We start from the raw sequence: 17595 nt of genomic DNA, 5'->3' as shown, positions 1-17595 counted from the left end.
TTCTACGAGTTCTACCAGTTTCCCGACTTCCAGGTTTTTTCCACCAGTCCAAAGACATGTTGTAGGCTGACTGGCATCTATAGATTGTTGTGTGTGTGTGGCTGTGTGTGTGTGTGTGTGTGTGTGGCTGTGTGTGTGTGTGTGTGTGTGGCTGTGTGTGTGTGTGTGTGTGGCTGTGTGTGTGTGTGTGGCTGTGTGTGTGTGTGTGGCTGTGTGTGTGTGTGGGGCTGTGTGTGTGTGTGTGGGGCTGTGTGTGTGTGTGTGGGGCTGTGTGTGTGTGTGTGTGGGGCTGTGTGTGTGTGTGTGTGGGGCTGTGTGTGTGTGTGTGTGTGTGGGGCTGTGTGTGTGTGTGTGTGTGTGGGGCTGTGTGTGTGTGTGTGTGTGTGGGGCTGTGTGTGTGTGTGTGTGTGTGGGGGTGTGTGTGTGTGTGTGTGTGTGGGGGTGTGTGTGTGTGTGTGTGTGGGGCTGTGTGTGTGTGTGTGTGTGTGTGTGTGTGTGTGTGTGTGGGGCTGTGTGTGTGTGTGTGTGTGTGTGTGTGTGTGTGTGTGTGTGTGTGTGTGGGGCTGTGTGTGTGTGTGGGGCTGTGTGTGTGTGTGTGTGGGGCTGTGTGTGTGTGTGTGGGGCTGTGTGTGTGTGTGTGGGGCTGTGTGTGTGTGTGGGGCTGTGTGTGTGTGTGTGGGGCTGTGTGTGTGTGTGTGGGTCTCTGTGTGTGTGTGTGGGTCTCTGTGTGTGTGTGTGGGTCTCTGTGTGTGTGTGTGGGTCTCTGTGTGTGTGTGTGGGTCTGTGTGTGTGTGTGTGTTTGGGGGTCTGTGTGTGTGTGTGTGGTTGTGTGTGTGTGTGTGTGTGTGGATGTGTGTGTGTTTGTGAGTGTGTGGATGTGTGTGTGAGTGTGTGTGGATGTGTGTGTGAGTGTGTGTGGATGTGTGTGTGTGTGTGTGTGTGTGTGTGTGTGTGGCTGTGTGTGTGTGTGTGTGGCTGTGTGTGTGTGTGTGTGGCTGTGTGTGTGTGTGTGTGGCTGTGTGTGTGTGGCTGTGTGTGTGTGTGTGTGTGGCTGTGTGTGTGTGTGTGTGTGGCTGTGTGTGTGTGTGTGTGTGGCTGTGTGTGTGTGGCTGTGTGTGGCTGTGTGTGTGTGGCTGTGTGTGTGTGTGTGTGTGGCTGTGTGTGTGGCTGTGTGTGTGTGTGTGTGGCTGTGTGTGTGTGTGTGTGGCTGTGTGTGTGTGTGTGTGTGGCTGTGTGTGTGTGTGTGTGGCTGTGTGTGTGTGGGTGTGGCTGTGTGTGTGTGTGGTGTGGCTGTGTGTGTGGTGTGGCTGTGTGTGGTGTGGCTGTGTGTGGTGTGGCTGTGTGTGTGGTTGTGGCTGTGTGTGTGTGTGGTGTGGCTGTGTGTGTGGTTGTGGCTGTGTGTGTGGTTGTGGCTGTGTGTGTGTGGTTGTGGCTGTGTGTGTGTGTGTGTGGCTGTGTGTGTGTGTGTGTGGCTGTGTGTGTGTGTGTGTGGCTGTGAGTGTGTGTGGTGTGGCTGTGAGTGTGTGTGGTGTGGCTGTGAGTGTGTGTGGTGTGGCTGTGAGTGTGTGTGGTGTGGCTGTGAGTGTGTGTGGTGTGGCTGTGTGTGGTGTGGCTGTGTGTGTGTGGCTGTGTGTGTGTGGGTGTGGCTGTGTGTGGTGTGGCTGTGGCTGTGTGTGGTGTGGCTGTGTGTGTGTGGCTGTGTGTGTGTGTGTGTGTGTGTGGCTGTGAGTGTGTGTGTGTGGCTGTGAGTGTGTGTGTGTGGCTGTGAGTGTGTGTGTGTGGCTGTGAGTGTGTGTGTGTGGCTGTGTGTGGCTGTGTGTGAGGCTGTGGCTGTCTCTGTGTGTGAGGCTGTGTGTGTGTGTCTGGGTGTCTCTGGGTGTGTGTGTGTGTCTGTGTCTCTGGGTTTGTGTCTGTGTGTCTGTGTGTGCGCATTAGAGATAGAGAGAGAATGTGCTCTGTATGTTGCTTGCCTTGTGTCCTGTGTCAGCTGTAATAGACCCCAGGGTCCCATGTGGAATAAACAGTAGAGAAAGTGGATGGATGGATTTACATGTAACATCCCAGGCTTTGTTTGCAGATAGTCAGAGCTAACTAGCTGCCTATGCTGCAGCCCTGCTCTCTGCTGCTTTCTTCTATGATGTACATTTTTCAACATAATGTCTGATTTAATTGGATTTTTCTGTGTATTAAATCAGTAAATAGTCACTAATGTAGGTAGGGGCTAATGGTGTGTGAGTGGATCTGAATAAGCGTTGGACCACAAGATATGAGAGAAGCTGTGGCTGATATCGTAGCTCTGTGTTGCACACTAGCATAGATTATGACTTACTCACACGCTCCACTGATCCCTGAGCATGAATATGAATGTCGCCTAGTTTGCATGTCAATTTGTTCACTCAGGATGTTTGCCTTCTGTTTTTGCCCCTGCAGGCTGCCATCAGAAAGGAGCTGAATGAGTTTAAGAGTTCAGAGATGGAGGTCCATGAGGACAGCCGGATATACACCAGGTGAAACATCTACACCTGCATTTCTGTTCAGTCTGTGTGTAATACAACAGGGAACTCTTGCACTCATATTCATGACAATTCTTTGTCTAAAGACCTTCTACTAGTGATGAGATACTAAGAACATCTTAACCATTAAAAGAGCTCAGAAGGTCAAACAGCAGGGTTAGGAGAAGTGAGGAGGACATTTAAGAGGATTAAGAGTTTCTTTATCAGAGGAGAAAATGGCTGAAAGGTGACGAGGGAGAAGAAATGTGTCATATACAATATTTAATAATGATAGTGAGTTAATAAGATACAGATTAGATCGTGTAGGGATTATTTTTGTCAGCAGTTTGATTAGAGATAACATCTCAGACACAGCACAGAAATTGTACATCTATATACAGTCGTGTGAAAAAAATTAGGAAACCCCATTAAATATTCAGTCTTTATTAAGAAATGTCAACATGTCAATTTCTGATCCTGTTTTAATTTATACCTGTAGATGAAAGTGATGTTATTGCACGTAAACAACAAAAAAAATCACTTAAAAAGTTAGTACACCCTGTGCCCTAATAGCCAGTGTTTCCCTCTTCGGCTGAAATAACCTCAGTGAGATGTTTCTTGTAGCCATCAACCAGTTTCTGACATCAGCTGGAAGAAAGTTTCCCCCACTCCTCAAAGCAGAATTCTTTTTTTTTTTTCAGCTGTGTGATGTTTGAGGGGTTTCTTACATCCACAGGCTGTTTCACATCACCACACAGGATCTCAATAAGATTTAGATCTGAGCTTTGACTAGGTCTCTCCAGAATTCAGCCAGTCTTTAGCACTATTCGGACTGGATTAGTTCTACGTGGGGACGTGGAGTAATGCAATTTTACCTCAGGACGTCTGTAATATTAATTGGCCAATTCGTACGGGACAAGACATCTCAGTAAAACTAGCAGAAGTGGGAGGGGTAACTCACTTTACGCACCACAGTAACCTCCTTGTCGTCATGTGCGTATGACGTGGCTTCCTGTTATCACGTGCGCAAACAGACAACTTGGCGCCTCCATGCTTGAAAAACGTGCCAAAAACTACTTTTAAACAGGAAATGATGGAATTTTACCGTACATATTTACAGTGGGTCTATTCGGACGGGATTAGCATTACCTGAGGTAATTTTTCCGGACCTTTTTACAGAAGGTAAAAGTCACCGTAATCTTTACTGACATTGTCTGTAATGATTACCGAGATGGCACATTCGGACGGGACTAAAAATCACAGAGAAGCTCTGGTAATAATTACTTTACCCCTACGTCCCCATGTAGAACTAGTCCCGTCCAAATAGTGCTTTTGATGGATTTACTATTATGTTTTAGATGGTTGTCATCTTGCAGGGTCCAGTTCTGCTCAAGCAGAGTTTTTGGAGACTTCTTTAAGCATCTTACTGCCTGCTCTTGGGGTGAATTTGCTTGGCTGTCCTGACCTGGTCATGTTGGCAGATGTTTTAAATGTTTTCTACTTGTAAATGTTTCCTGGACAGTAGAATGGCTGATTACAAATTCTTTTGAGATCTTTTTATATCCCAGACTCATAATCATCAACAATCTTCTTTCTGATGGCCTCAGAGAGCTCTTTGGATCTCACCATGTTGAGATCTCTCACTTCAACATTTAAGCATAAACCAGGTTTAAATAATTCAAGCCTTCTTCAAAATGCTCTGTAACAATGTTCTAATAATTTGCACTTGATGTGAGACGCTTTTTTTTCTTTCATTTTAAGTACAAATCTATGTGGAGGTGTTTTTACTTTTTCTTTACAAGAACTTTTTATAGATAAATTATTTTTGCTTTTATTTGTTTAATTATGTTACTTTAATCCTCCAATATTGTTAAAATGAAGATCAAATGTTGAACTATTTAAAAAAAACACAGGCTTTCATCGGGTGTCTTAATTTTCTCACACGACTGTAGACTGTACATTTATTCTGCCGCTATAGCAGCAGAACTGATGTAATTTGACTGTGACATTTCTGTGCTGTGTTGATGCTTACATTTACGTGACATTAATTACATTTATAACATACAGATGTTACAACATCTCTAATATGATCGGTTATGAACGTAATCCCTCACGAAATAGTCTCAAACATCTTAACATAGAGACAAAGTGAAGGCTTATAATAGACCAGATTTTAAAAACGCTCCTTTTTATTAGACAACCAATCACAGTCTTCAACACAATGTGTCATACCTAGTAACAGATTAAGCCCCGCCCCCTCTCTAAGATAAAAGTTGTTGTATTTTCTGTGCTCAGAGTTGATCTGAGGTCCTGAATCACTCTTAAGATAAGATTCCTAGTTAGTAACGTTTAAGCTAAATTAGGAGCTCTCTCAGATCAATCTTAGACTCTTTATGAATACACGCCCTGGAGTCTGGATCCTAGAGAGACTAACAGAGATGTTGTGCAGCTCAGTAGTCAGTGGGATTGTTGTGAAGTCAGCAGTGTGCTTGAATATCAGATGCATTTTGATGCCTGATTCTGCAGAATGCACACAATCCACAGGAGAGTTGCATCAAAAGCCACACCATGCACCATTAACCATGCAGCACTCATGTAATTCTGTTTTTAAACAGTCTCCTGTGTGTCTTCTTATCTCGTCCTCCAGGTTTCATCGGCCTTAGCCGACAGCGTCGGAGACACGAGAACGTGGAAAGTACAAAACATTGGAAATCCAAGGAAGCTATGGAAGCCATACAAACTGTTGCTGTTGTGTGTCGTTTTTGTCTGTTGAGGATTGGTGTGCAGTGCCAATCTACTAGGATCTACGCTACCATGGACTCTGACTTTATATCAGTTGGTGCTAGGACTTAAGGCAGCACGCAGGAAGCTGCACAGAGCTCTGGTGCGCTGACGCCACATCAGTCTCTCGGTCTGCTCACCTCACCGCCCCAACAGCCTTGATTCATGGTTACATTGATGCACAGACACAAGCAACACTGTCCTTTTTCACAATCTGGAATTTATTTACAACATATCGATTTCTTTTTATTTATGGTGAGGTGTGATCTTTGTGCTATGAACAAAATGTGACGGTGGCATCAACGTATTGTGGGTTAGGGCTTGCATTACCATTCATTTTTACCAGTCAACTAATGATTTTAAAAAATGGTTGACTAGTTTTCTTATTTTAGTTTTAGACTGTTTTATTATTGTGGTTAGATTCAAAAACAAAAATGCATTCAACTGCACTTTAGTTAACAACCATGCACAGGCTATACAGTATAAGAAATTCCAGGTTTTTTTTTTTTTTTTTTTTTTTTTTAGGTAGAACAATAATAACTAAATAGAATGACACGATACAGGAGTAAACATTAGATCTGTGTATCTTATTACAACATATAAAGGCCAACCTGTGGCCTAAGCTGAACCTTTGATTCTGAAACTGAGAGCACGCAGCACTAAATCTCACGTACAGAGAGAGCAGAGCTCGCTCTATAGCTCAGTGTGCCTGTGCTCCTTGGATCCGGTCCTTGGATCCGCAGTGTTCGAGGTTCACATCAAGGCACATGTCGAATGAGCAGCATTAGTAATGTTTAAAGACGGGTCTGTACTAACTAAATCATCATAACTTGATCATTGAGTAATGAACAGTCCTGTACACATAAACATACAAGTTATATCCTCACAGTGTGACTAGTGAACGTATGAGCTAAAGTTCACGTGTGTGCCCACAAGTGTGTCTGTGCGTGTATACGTCAGTGCGTGTGTGTCAGTGTGTGTGTGTGTGTGTGTGACAGATTATGACGGGGTTTCTCTCGGTGTGTCTGTCACTTTGGACCTGTGTTTGTCGGTGGGTGGGTGGGTGGATGAATGGGTAGTTGTGTTGTGGGTGGGTGAATGTGTGTGGGTGTGTGTCGGAGGGTGTGTAGGTGTCACTTTGAGCCTGTGTGTGCTCACATGCTCTAACCCTCTGCCTTATAAATGCTGACAAACTGGTGCACACAATTTCAAACGAATCAATAGAAAGAGCCTGTAAATAAAGTAATAAAGACATTCTATTTCCTACTTCTGTTTATCACACACATCTGTATGAATCTCAGGATTAATGCTTAAGGGTACCGTCTTCTCTCAATGTGCATTGTACTGTTCTTTTCTTTAATTTCAGATTTGTACAACACTGTCATGTTCATTTCCTTTGCTTGCTGCCATACAGCAGCGTGACGACACTTCTTCTCCTGAGTTGAAATGAGCTTAAATACAACACAGATCTTTAGTCTAAAGTGATCTTATAAAATTGTTGTTACAAGCACAAACTGGTAGTGAACCGACAAATGACACAATGATGCACACTTTTTTTTGTACATTTATATGCTTTTTTTTTTGTCCTGAGTTAATTTTATGACACTGTTTTCAAGGCCGTTTGTTGCCTCTTTTGTACAGATATACACTGTAGATTTTGATTATTGTGTAATTATGTCTTCCAAATGTTTAAAAGATGTTTTTATTGTATTTACGGTATTACTAAAAGATACAAGGTAAAAAAAAAAGATATAATAACAGTGTAGAGTGAAATGGTACTCCGTAAAACTTTTATTCTAGTCATTTTTTATGGTGAAATAAAAGACTGAGAAATGTTCACTTCATGAATTGATTAAAACTTAATTTCAGATACGGTACATTGTTGTGTCCTGTTGTGTATTTGAATGAGTATGGCTGAGTTTTTGTGCCCTCTGGTGGACAAATTTACTCTTCTGTTAACTTGTCTGTTAGACTTCTACTTAAAGGTGGGGTCTCCGATGTTTTAAAGCTAATGTTGATGTTTGATATCACCAAAACAAACACGCCCCTAACCCAAATGGGTCCCACCAATGTACTGATAGCTCTGCCCACACATTCATACACTATCTCTGCCTATATTGACAAGAAAACCCCCCCACCCCCACCCCCCGCTCTGAAGCATTTCTCAAACCTCGGAGTCTCTACCTTTAATGACAGCTTTTCCACTAATATCTGTGATGTTATTTACTTTAACGCATGCGTAACGTCACATTACATGACCTGCGTTGCAGCCAGGCTGGAGCAGTTTCTTGTGCCAGATGAGGGACTTCGTAGTACTATTTCAGATTTCAATGTTAGTGGAAAGAGAATAGCCCAAGACCTGTTTTGCAGGTCTATATGTAATGGCTCAGCTCCCCTTATATAAATAAAGTGGCGTGCCCTCAGCACCTTGCTAAAAACACATGGTCATCATCATCCACACAGAGTTTAGATTAGTTTATTATTAACTTACCTGATGCATCTGTATTGCTTTTTGTGTTTGAACAAACTCTATATTCCCTTAAAGGGTGTTCCGTGATCCAGAGGTTATAAAGCGAAAGCAGTCCAATAAAGCCGCTGTTGCCTTGTGTCAATAATGTAAATCAAACATCAGAAGGAAAATCACTCGCTGTTCTTGACTCATTAACGTTTGTAAAATAAATACAGTGACAAAGCAGAAAAAAAAAACGTTTTAAGGTAAGCGGTTAGTGAGGTCTGAATGCGACAGGTCACTGGTATCACCTCAAAACAAAGGTGCATCTAAAACCAGTGGAAATGAGCTGTACTTTATTCTGAATTCTTCTCAACTCTCAAGTGCATTTTAATAAATAAAGTTATATCTGAGAAGAAAACGCTGGGTTGTTTCATTTTGTTAAAACCATAGAGATCACATCTCCTCGTCATTATGTTTACTGTATTATTTCGTTGTTGTAGTTATTCTTATCTGATGTGGATAAAATTAAACAGGTTAAATGCAAAGCTTTTCAGCTGTTAATATTGACTTAGACCTTGGTGGAAAGTCCATGAATAAAAAGGCAATAAAAAAAGACTTTACATGTGGATAATTGTTTAATATTTTGAACAATCATAAAATAAATCTTTACTGTGTAACTTTTTTTTCCAATTTTTTTTTTATCTTTATTTAATTATTTATTAATTAATGCATTCACTTTATTATTAATGTTTGTTTATTTTATTTTAATTATTTAGTTAGTTGATGTAGTTTAGTTGTTTATTTCTGTCTGTCTCTAGCTGGGAAATCTTTAAGAAGCACTGGTTTAAACACACAGCACATTTTTCCAGCAGGTGATGAACATGTGAAGCTGAAGTCCTGCTCGTGAGAAGTTATGCTCTGCTCAGTCTGTTGAGGGAGCTCTAGTTTAAGCTTCCTCCATCCAACTCGAAATAAACCCGTTCTCCTGCGGCCGATCTGTTCCCAGATGAAACCGGATGCAGAGATTAATCTCTGCACGAGACTGAAGCTCTCAGTCTCTTCTATCTCTCAGTATTCAATTGAACCTCTTCTGTTAGCAAATTCAATTCAGTTTAATTTGATTTCGGTTACATTTTCAACCACAGACGCTGTCACGAAGAAACCTGATGGTAGATTTCCTCTAGATCTAAATCCTAACAGGAGGAACCTGAGGAAGACATCTCGAGAGCAACCATAGAGAGAGAAAATAGAGCTTATTATCTTCTAAGTGACATCAGACAGAGTGATTATAAATCGTTTCTCTGCTACAACCATCGTTTCAAGTCAATACGTGCTCAGTGTGTTGCACATATATTTTTTTATGAGTGTGAGTCTTTGAACACTTGAGTTACAGTGTGTAGTTGTGCTCCTGCTCGTGCTTGTGCTTGGGCTCGCACCACTTTAAAGCTTTTGAAATTTTAATTAACAAGCTGGAGTCGTTGTTCTTTATGCTCAAGCTCATTTGCAATTGATGAGATCAGAGATCCATGTTATCATGTGCTCAGCTGTAAGAAAACAAAACTAACTAAAAATAAATCAAATAAAATAAAAATTATTTATATTTATTAAATTCTATCACATTTCTTCTCTTGTCTATCAGCTTTGACTGTTCCATGTTTGGATCTATTGCACTAGTGATCATCAGTTCAGGGAATATAAAATGCCTTGTGGGTGAAAGAGGTGGTGATAAAGTACAAGCATGAGCTTCCTCTCACTCCCGTCAGCCCAGAACAAGAAAAGTAAATAAATGATAAATGTTCCTCCAAACTTTCCACTGTGTTCCTAATAAAGGAACAGAGAATATTAAATGTGTTATAGTAGAGCTTTCTCCTTCTGTGTGGTGAGCAAGCATCTGGCCAACTACCTGTGCTTGTGGGAGACAGACAGTGGGAGTAAACAGGGTGAGGTGAGAGTTTTGTGTGGGCGAGACGTCTGCCTTAAGTGTTAGTGCCTCTGTATAAAAAAAAGCTTACTGGTTTACACGTTATTTTCAACGATATGAATTTACATGCAACGTTTAGATGAAAAAGGCTGAGTTGTTCCTACTAGGTTAGAATTGAGATACTGATAGAAAAGACATTAGAGAAAAACTTCATGTCAATTGCAGTCCAAAGTCATGTCCGTGCTTTCTAAGTGGTATTTACATTAAATAAGCTTCCTTTGAGAGGTGTTTTTTCAGGGCAGGTCCTACATTGAGAAGACCTCAGAAGGAGAATATGGACTAGACAGAGAGATTATATGTCTTATCTGGCCTGGGAGTGCTAGAGGAGGTGGCTAGTGGAGAGGGAGATCTGGACATCTCTGCAACAAAACCCTGATAAGCAGAAGATGATGGATGGATGGATGGCTGAATGGATGGATAGACAGAAAGCAGAAAGGATAGATGAATGGCTAGAAGGATGGATGGGTGGAAAGATGGACAGAAATATGGAAGGATGGATGAATAGACAGATGGAGGGATGGATGAACAGGTGGATGGACAGAACAATTAGCGATGAATGGATGGATGGATGGATGGATGGATGGATGGATGGATGGATGGATGGATGGATGGATGGATGGACTGACAGACACAGATGGACAGACAGAGAGATGGACAGAACAGAAAGATGGATGGATGGATGGATGGATGGATGGATGGATGGATGGACAGAAATATGAATGAATGGAAGGATGGACAGATAACCTGAAAGATGCATGGATGGATGAAGGGATGGATGAAAGGACATGTGTAAGTGGAAGCTGTTTAATGGATTGTGAACTGCAGGGCTCTTTCTAATCGTACAATGAATGTTCTGAGCCATGAGGGCTGTTCAAAAGTACAGAGTGCCCACTTACCCTGCAATAACGTGTGTGTGGGAACAAAACAAATCATTCATATTGTAATTTCTAATAAATCTGTCTGTTTCTCACCACCTGGCTGTTGATTAGTTTCCTATAACAAGCCAGTAAAGTTCTTACTGATCAAATCCCTAAGAGAGAGGCCCTCAGCACAAACTCTCAGGCTGGTACAATCCTGTGTCTGTGTGGGACGAGTGTAGAGAGACGGCAGGGTCACTGAGCGGTCACGTCCCTGAACAGCACAATGTTGAACCATGTTGCTGTAGTTATGACTGAAATGTCTAATAGAAGTAAACCATATTACCAGTGCAAGTTTGCTCCATTGCTAACAATCAAAATGCTATGACAAAATCTCAGGCCATATGTTATGGACAAAATAGAACATAATATCTATAATACAAAGTTAAGAAAGTGTTCTATTTTATCATGAAGAAAATGTTTTTCATCCTTATATTCAGTGATCAGATGATTTTCTGTTATGAAATGTTTCCATTCATCAGTTACACACTTCAGTTTCCTTAAATATTCTTGTATCAATGTGAGGTATTTCTATAACATATTTATATGTACCCATATTTTCTATATGATATCTATCTAGGAATTAATTGTCCTAGCCCAAACCCTGTCCCATCATGACAAGTCCCTGTACACAAAGCACAGAGCTCCATGAAGACACGCTGTGTGAAGGTTGGAGTGAAGAACTCGAGTGTCCTGCACTGAGCCCTGACTCTGACTCAACACCACTGAACACCTTTGTGATGAACTGGAACACAGACTGAACCCCAGACCTCCTCATTCTTACAGCATCAGTGTCTGATCTCACTGATGCTCTTGTAGCTGAATGAACACAAATCCATAGACACACAACAACATCTAGTGGAAAGACTTCATAGACTGAGAGAGGGAATACATCTTGAATGGGATGTCCATAAAATAATGCACATTCTGTGTGTTTGTGCTTCATGATCAGGTGTCCATTATAATGTATATATAATAACACATACAGTTTTAGCCTGCTAGGTTGCAGGTTGCTAAAAAAGGGCTTTGCAAGCATTCTGACATGGCCAATGAACATCACTGGCTTTAATCCTTAAGTTCTGTTGCCTCAGTGAAGTTAATGAATGAACCAGAAAAGCTGGAGCAGCATTAAAAATATACTGAAGCTACTGCGAGTGGTGCTGGACGGAGGCCAGGAAGATAGTGAAGGATCACAGCCACCAAACAATGGGATCTTCTCAGTCATTGAATCCTGTCTTTTCCTTGAAGGTCAACAGAGAGAATGATGAGGAGCTTTTTCCTGAAGGCCTTTCGTAATCTTAACCAGGACAACATACTTACTACTAGGAACTTTTCTGGACCTCCCTTTGCTCTCTTTTCCTTTTGCTTTGTGTGGGCGAGACGTCTGCCTTATGTGTTAGTGCCTCTGGAGAAAAAAAAACAAACAGTGCCTGATTAATTTTGTAAGTATAGTAAAGTATATGAATTTACATGCAAAACTTCATCATAATTTCAGTCCATAGTCATCTCCATGTGGTATTTAAATCCTTTGAGAGATGTTTCAAGGCTTGTCCTAAATTGAGAAGACCCCAGAGGCAGAATATGTACTAGATAGAGAGATTATGTCTCTTGTCTCAGAGTGCTGGGTATCCCTGTGGAGCTACTAGATGAGGTGGCTAGATAGAATGAGATCTGGGATGGATGGATGGATGGATGGATGGATGGATGGATAGATAGATAGATAGATAGATAGATAGATAGATAGATAGATAGATAGATAGATAGATAGATAGATAGATAGATAGATAGAAAAGTAAATGTATGGAAGGACAGATCAGTGGTCAGATGGAAGGATAGATGGATGGATGGATGGATGGATGGATGGATGGATGGATGGATGGATGGATGGATGGATGGATGTCTGGATGGATGGATGGATAGACCAAAAAGGCAGAAAGATGGATGAATGGATTGATCGTTGAATAAGCAGATGGATGGATGCATGGATGGATGGAAAGATAAATGGATAGATGTATGGATGGATGGATAGATGGATGGATGGATAGATAGATAGACAGAAAGGTAAATGTATGGAAGGACAGATCAGTGGTCAGATGGATGGATGGATGGATGGATGGATGGATGGAAGGGCAGAAAGATGGATGAATGGATTGATGGTTGAATAAGCAGAAAGATGGATGGATTGATGGATGGATAGATGGATGGATGTATGGATGCGTGGATGGATGGAAAGATCAATGGATAGATGTATGGATGGATGGACAGATGGACAAAAAAGTGCATGCATGTATGGATAGGTGAATGGATGAAGGGATCTGTACAGTATATTCAATTAATTCTATAAATTCAGATTATTCTATTTCTAACTTAAGTGTAACTATTTTTATTCCATTTGTATTCTCCTTTCTGGCACAGACACCACAATCTCTACATGTCCTACTGTGCATGATTGTGCATGTGACAAATAAAATTGGAGTTTCAATTTGAAGAATAAAGCGAAAATGTTTATGCAGGGACAAATTTATCCAAACTGAATTTGGTTATACTTTTTCCCCCTTGAACCAAGCTTATATAAACAGAATACATCAATATTCTTTTGTAATATTTGTTGAATAACGATTTCTGCATAGCCTTTAATTATAAAAAGGTAGACGAAATAAATGGATATGGTGGGATTTGGGAACTGACAGGATTTTGTAAAGCAGCTGAAAAATGACAATGAAGCAACATTAAGGGATGGAGATGAGATTCTCTAAAGCACCAGTGAAAAGCAGAGGAGGAAAATGGAATACTTGTATAAATGTACTGAAGCACTAATCATAGAATAAATGAAAGGCCCCTTTATTTCGTCTTGGTCTAATCAGAAAGCGGATGAAGCAGATTCCATCTCCTTCTAAATTTCCATCTCTGGCTAAATGAAAAGATGAGAAAATAAGTCTCATAGTCTGGTGCACATGTTGTTTTTTTAATCAAAGATGTTTTCTTAATCTCCATCTGCAGATTAAATAATACGGGAAAGATGTTTCCTTTCGCCTCCGCACTTTCACCTTCTCTCTCGTTATTTATCATCATGTTACACAAAAGGGTCATGAGACATTTTTCTAGGTGATACGTATAAAACAATGCTCTTAGTTCTGGACTAATTAGAATCAGTCAAGATTCTCTTCAAGTGAAAGTAACTGCATGGATTGAAATTAAAAAATAAAAAAAATAAAAAATGAAACACATTTAACCAAACAGCTGTGGAACATCTTTGTCAACGCTGTTTGTTTGTCATTGCCTTGGGAAACATATGATCGCTTTACTGTGACGTTGAAAGAGCAAATGTGTTCCCGTGAGATGAGAAGAAAACTTCCAAAGTTTCAGGTCATTAAACTCGCTACATAAGCCACACTATAGCTTTGCCAGGTCTCTATATTTTCTCATCTGCTTGCTGTGCAATTAGCCAAACTTTTAGCATGCAGATATAACTAGATAATTCAGTCCAAATGCAGTGCCATCATTTCTTCATGAAATCTCCATTCTGTATATAACATAACGTTTCCTCCAGGTCATCTATGGAAGATGAGGTTTCATGAAGAAGTGATGGCTTCATGAAGAGGTTTTCATGAAGAAGTGATGGCTTCACAAAGAGGTTTTCATGAAGAAGTGACGGCTTTACCCAGTTTTACTCTCAGAACAGCCCAGAGTTGCCAGATCTTAGTCATATTAGTTGCTGAAATATTTCTTATTGACATCAAGGGCACTTTCTCCTACTAGCCCAAATACATGAGGCTTCACTTCCTGTCTGTGCGGCTTATATACTGTACCACAGACTCACAGTTTTGCTTGTTGACCTTCATCACCAATCCGTTTGTATGCACCATTCTCCTTTACTTTCCGTGTGTGACCAGGTTTTCCTGTTTTGTGCTTTTGTCTTTGCGTCTATTTGGATTTGTTGCCACACTGATTGCTCTTTTTGTGTTTCGGATTCTACCTGTTTGTTCTTGCTGTCTCACCATTTGGATTTGTATGCTCAGATTACTGATTAAAGCTCTGTATATGGATTCTATCTCCACTGCACCCATGTCATTTTTACAGAAGTATTTCATATGATCGTGAAATATTTGAAATATGTTGTAGGGAATTTAGGATCTTGCAATGCGCCATGACTTAACTTAATTAAAATTAAAAGCTCTGCAATTAGTCGAGCAGGTATTAGAATTTGATTATTAGAATATTAGATGTCCAACTCTGAGACAATATCCCTTTATCGTTATGTTCATATTCCAGATAAGAACACGCTGTATCTATCTATGTAAGAATTTATTTTAAAACGGAATCACGCTGCGTTCATTTATCTGGAAGGGGATAACAGAACAGGTCAGAATATGAGGTACAACTGCAATTAGGCAAAAATCATCATCAGAAAAGGAAAATATAATAAAAGTCTAAAAGCCTGGAACAAACAGGGATGAACCATGACATACTAATCAAACTCAGGTGGAATAATTAGAAAGAAAGCGACTGGGAAGGAGGAAGTGCAGGTGGTTACTGGGTGAGACCAGGACAACCATGGATGTGACAATATGTTTTTTTTTGTTTTGTTTTTAGCAGAGGGACTAATTATCTCATTTTAAATATTCGGTTTAATAGGTGGTTTAATTGTGTCTCGTGGATTTATCATTTTTTCCCCCGTTATCCTTCTCTACATTTCTTCAGCTGGGTCTCCTTCATCTCCTTCACCACACAGGAGGTTTTTATGGAATAAAACTTTCTAGATGTAAGGAGTAATGACAAGTGCAGTCATGGTTGTTTCTAAGCGGTCAAGGATTTCCTCAAGTAAAAGTGACTGCATGCATGAAAAAGAAAAAACAAACAAAACAACAACAACAAAAGATCCAGAAATGAATATACAACGAAAGTGTCTTTGTCAAAGCTTTGACCAAGTGTGTTCCCATGAGATGAAAAGAAAACTTTTTGCTGCACAGTTCCAAATTCAGTTAATTATACTCGCTACATAAGCCACATCCCCCAAGGAAAGCATCACTACAGCTATGCCAGTTCTCTTTAGTTTCTGATCTGTTTGCTGTGAGACCAGCCAAACGTTTACTGATCAAACGCGTCAAATTATTTCTCCATGCGTGCAGATAGAACTAGATACTGCAGTCTGGTCCCATGAAAGCAGTGCCATCTTTATTATTATTACTTATTTATTTTTATTATTTATTTTTATAAAATCTCCTCTCCCATGGAGGATATAGATGAAACGTTACTACATACAGCACGCTAATACTGGCTAGGACCAGAACAGCCCCAGTTCTTCACAAGGTCTAATATGGATGTACATTTATAGTCATAAATTTTGAACCGTGTGGCAAAACGTATTTAAACGCCACCATCCCTGGATTTTCTGTGTCAAGATGAGTTCAACACAACATATCAAACCTACTACCTATTGTCAAAAAGGTTTTTGTTTGTTTATTTATTTGTTTGTTTTTAATGTTATTCCTCCTTCACATTTTGTAAAATTCATCTCCTGTGAAGCCTCTGATCAGGAAGTGAATTTGTGTCTCTCGGACTTTGGCTATGCAACAGATTTTGTTATAGATTTTTATATGTAGATTTTATTATTATTATTATTATTATTATTATTATTATTATTATTATTATTATTATTATTATTATTATTATTATTATTATTATTATGGGGGGGCATGGTGACTTAGTGTTTAGCACGTTTGCCTCACACCTCCAGGGTTCGGGGTTAGATTCCCGTCTTCGCCTTGAGTGTGTGGAGTTTGGATGTCCTCCCCGTTTGTATGCCTCTGGGGTTTCCTCCGGGTACTCCGGTTTCCTCCCCAAGTCCAAAGACATGCATGGTAGGTTGATTTGCATCTCTGAAAAAATTGTCCATAGTGTGTGAGTGTGTGAGTGAATGAGAGTGTGTGTGCCCTGTGATGGGTTGGCACTCCGTCCAGGGTGTATCCTGCCTCGATGCCCGATGACGCCTGGGATAGGCACAGGCTCCCCGTGACCTGAGAAGTTCGGATAAGCGGTAGAAAATGAATTAATGAATTATTATTATTATTATTATTATTATTATTATTATTATTATTATTATTATTATTATTATTATTATTATTATTATTACATTTTGTTTTGTCATTATTACAATCTGATTATTTAAATGAGCTAATTAATTTAAATATTTGCTAATTTATTCATTTATTTTTTAGAACTTTTGGAATTATTTTTGCTTTCCTTTATATAATTCGAATATTTTATAACATATTTACTAACACAGTCAACTTATCAAGCATTTGATGTGAAATATGACACGGTTGCCAGATCTCTACAATTTTATTCATATTAGCTACTGAATTAATGTAGTGTACGTATAATATCCCTTCATCGGTAGAATAATTATATTTCAATCAAAATCACAGTGTTTAGCGGCATCCCTGATTTAAAAACAATAACAACATCAACAACATTGCAGTAGAATTGCAGTTAGTTATCTGGAGCATTGTTTTTTTTTTTTATCTCTGTCTCATCTTTACATGGTAAGTTCTTTTAAATATGGCAGAAAGAATCCTTGTACTCATTAAATGTTCTACTGGAAATGAAAAACTAGTCCTACAGTAGATTTAATGAAAACAGAGATTTCTAATTGTACAGCAATCTAATTAGAGGATTTATTCACTGGCTGTGTTCCACTAAATGTGTCTCACAGATTCATTATTTTTAATCCTTAAAGTTTCTGAAATATATTTTTGCAAAGCAATCTCTCTCTCTCTCTCTCTCTCTCTCTCTCTCTCTCTCTCTCTCTCTCTCTCTCTCTCTCTCTCTCACTCTCTCCAGTAGATAGATAGATAGATAGATAGATAGATAGATAGATAGATAGATAGATAGATAGAATAGATAGATAGATAGATAGATAGATAGATAGATAGATAGATAGATAGATAGATAGATAGATAGATAGATAGA

General features: G+C 39.8%; 1 protein-coding gene across 11 annotated transcripts in view; it reads left to right on the top strand.

The window, feature by feature from the left end:
* Window positions 1–7150, top strand: part of phactr4a (phosphatase and actin regulator 4a) — a 51639-nt gene extending 44489 nt beyond the window's left edge. For all 11 annotated transcript variants that reach the window (XM_027143818.2, XM_027143822.2, XM_027143819.2 and 8 more), the window contains 2 exons: window positions 2431–2507; window positions 5140–7150. In XM_027143818.2, coding sequence (XP_026999619.2) covers window positions 2431–2507; window positions 5140–5155 — 93 coding nt within the window. In that variant the 3' untranslated portion in view covers window positions 5156–7150. The remainder of the gene's footprint in view (window positions 1–2430; window positions 2508–5139) is intronic.
* Window positions 7151–17595: the final 10445 nt, after the last annotated feature.

Source organism: Tachysurus fulvidraco, chromosome 7 (assembly GCF_022655615.1).
Source record: "Tachysurus fulvidraco isolate hzauxx_2018 chromosome 7, HZAU_PFXX_2.0, whole genome shotgun sequence".
In the NCBI taxonomy this organism is placed as follows: Eukaryota; Metazoa; Chordata; class Actinopteri; order Siluriformes; family Bagridae; genus Tachysurus; species Tachysurus fulvidraco.
The sequence above is the reverse complement of the archived record's forward strand: the minus strand, read 5'-3'. Positions and strand labels throughout refer to the sequence as shown.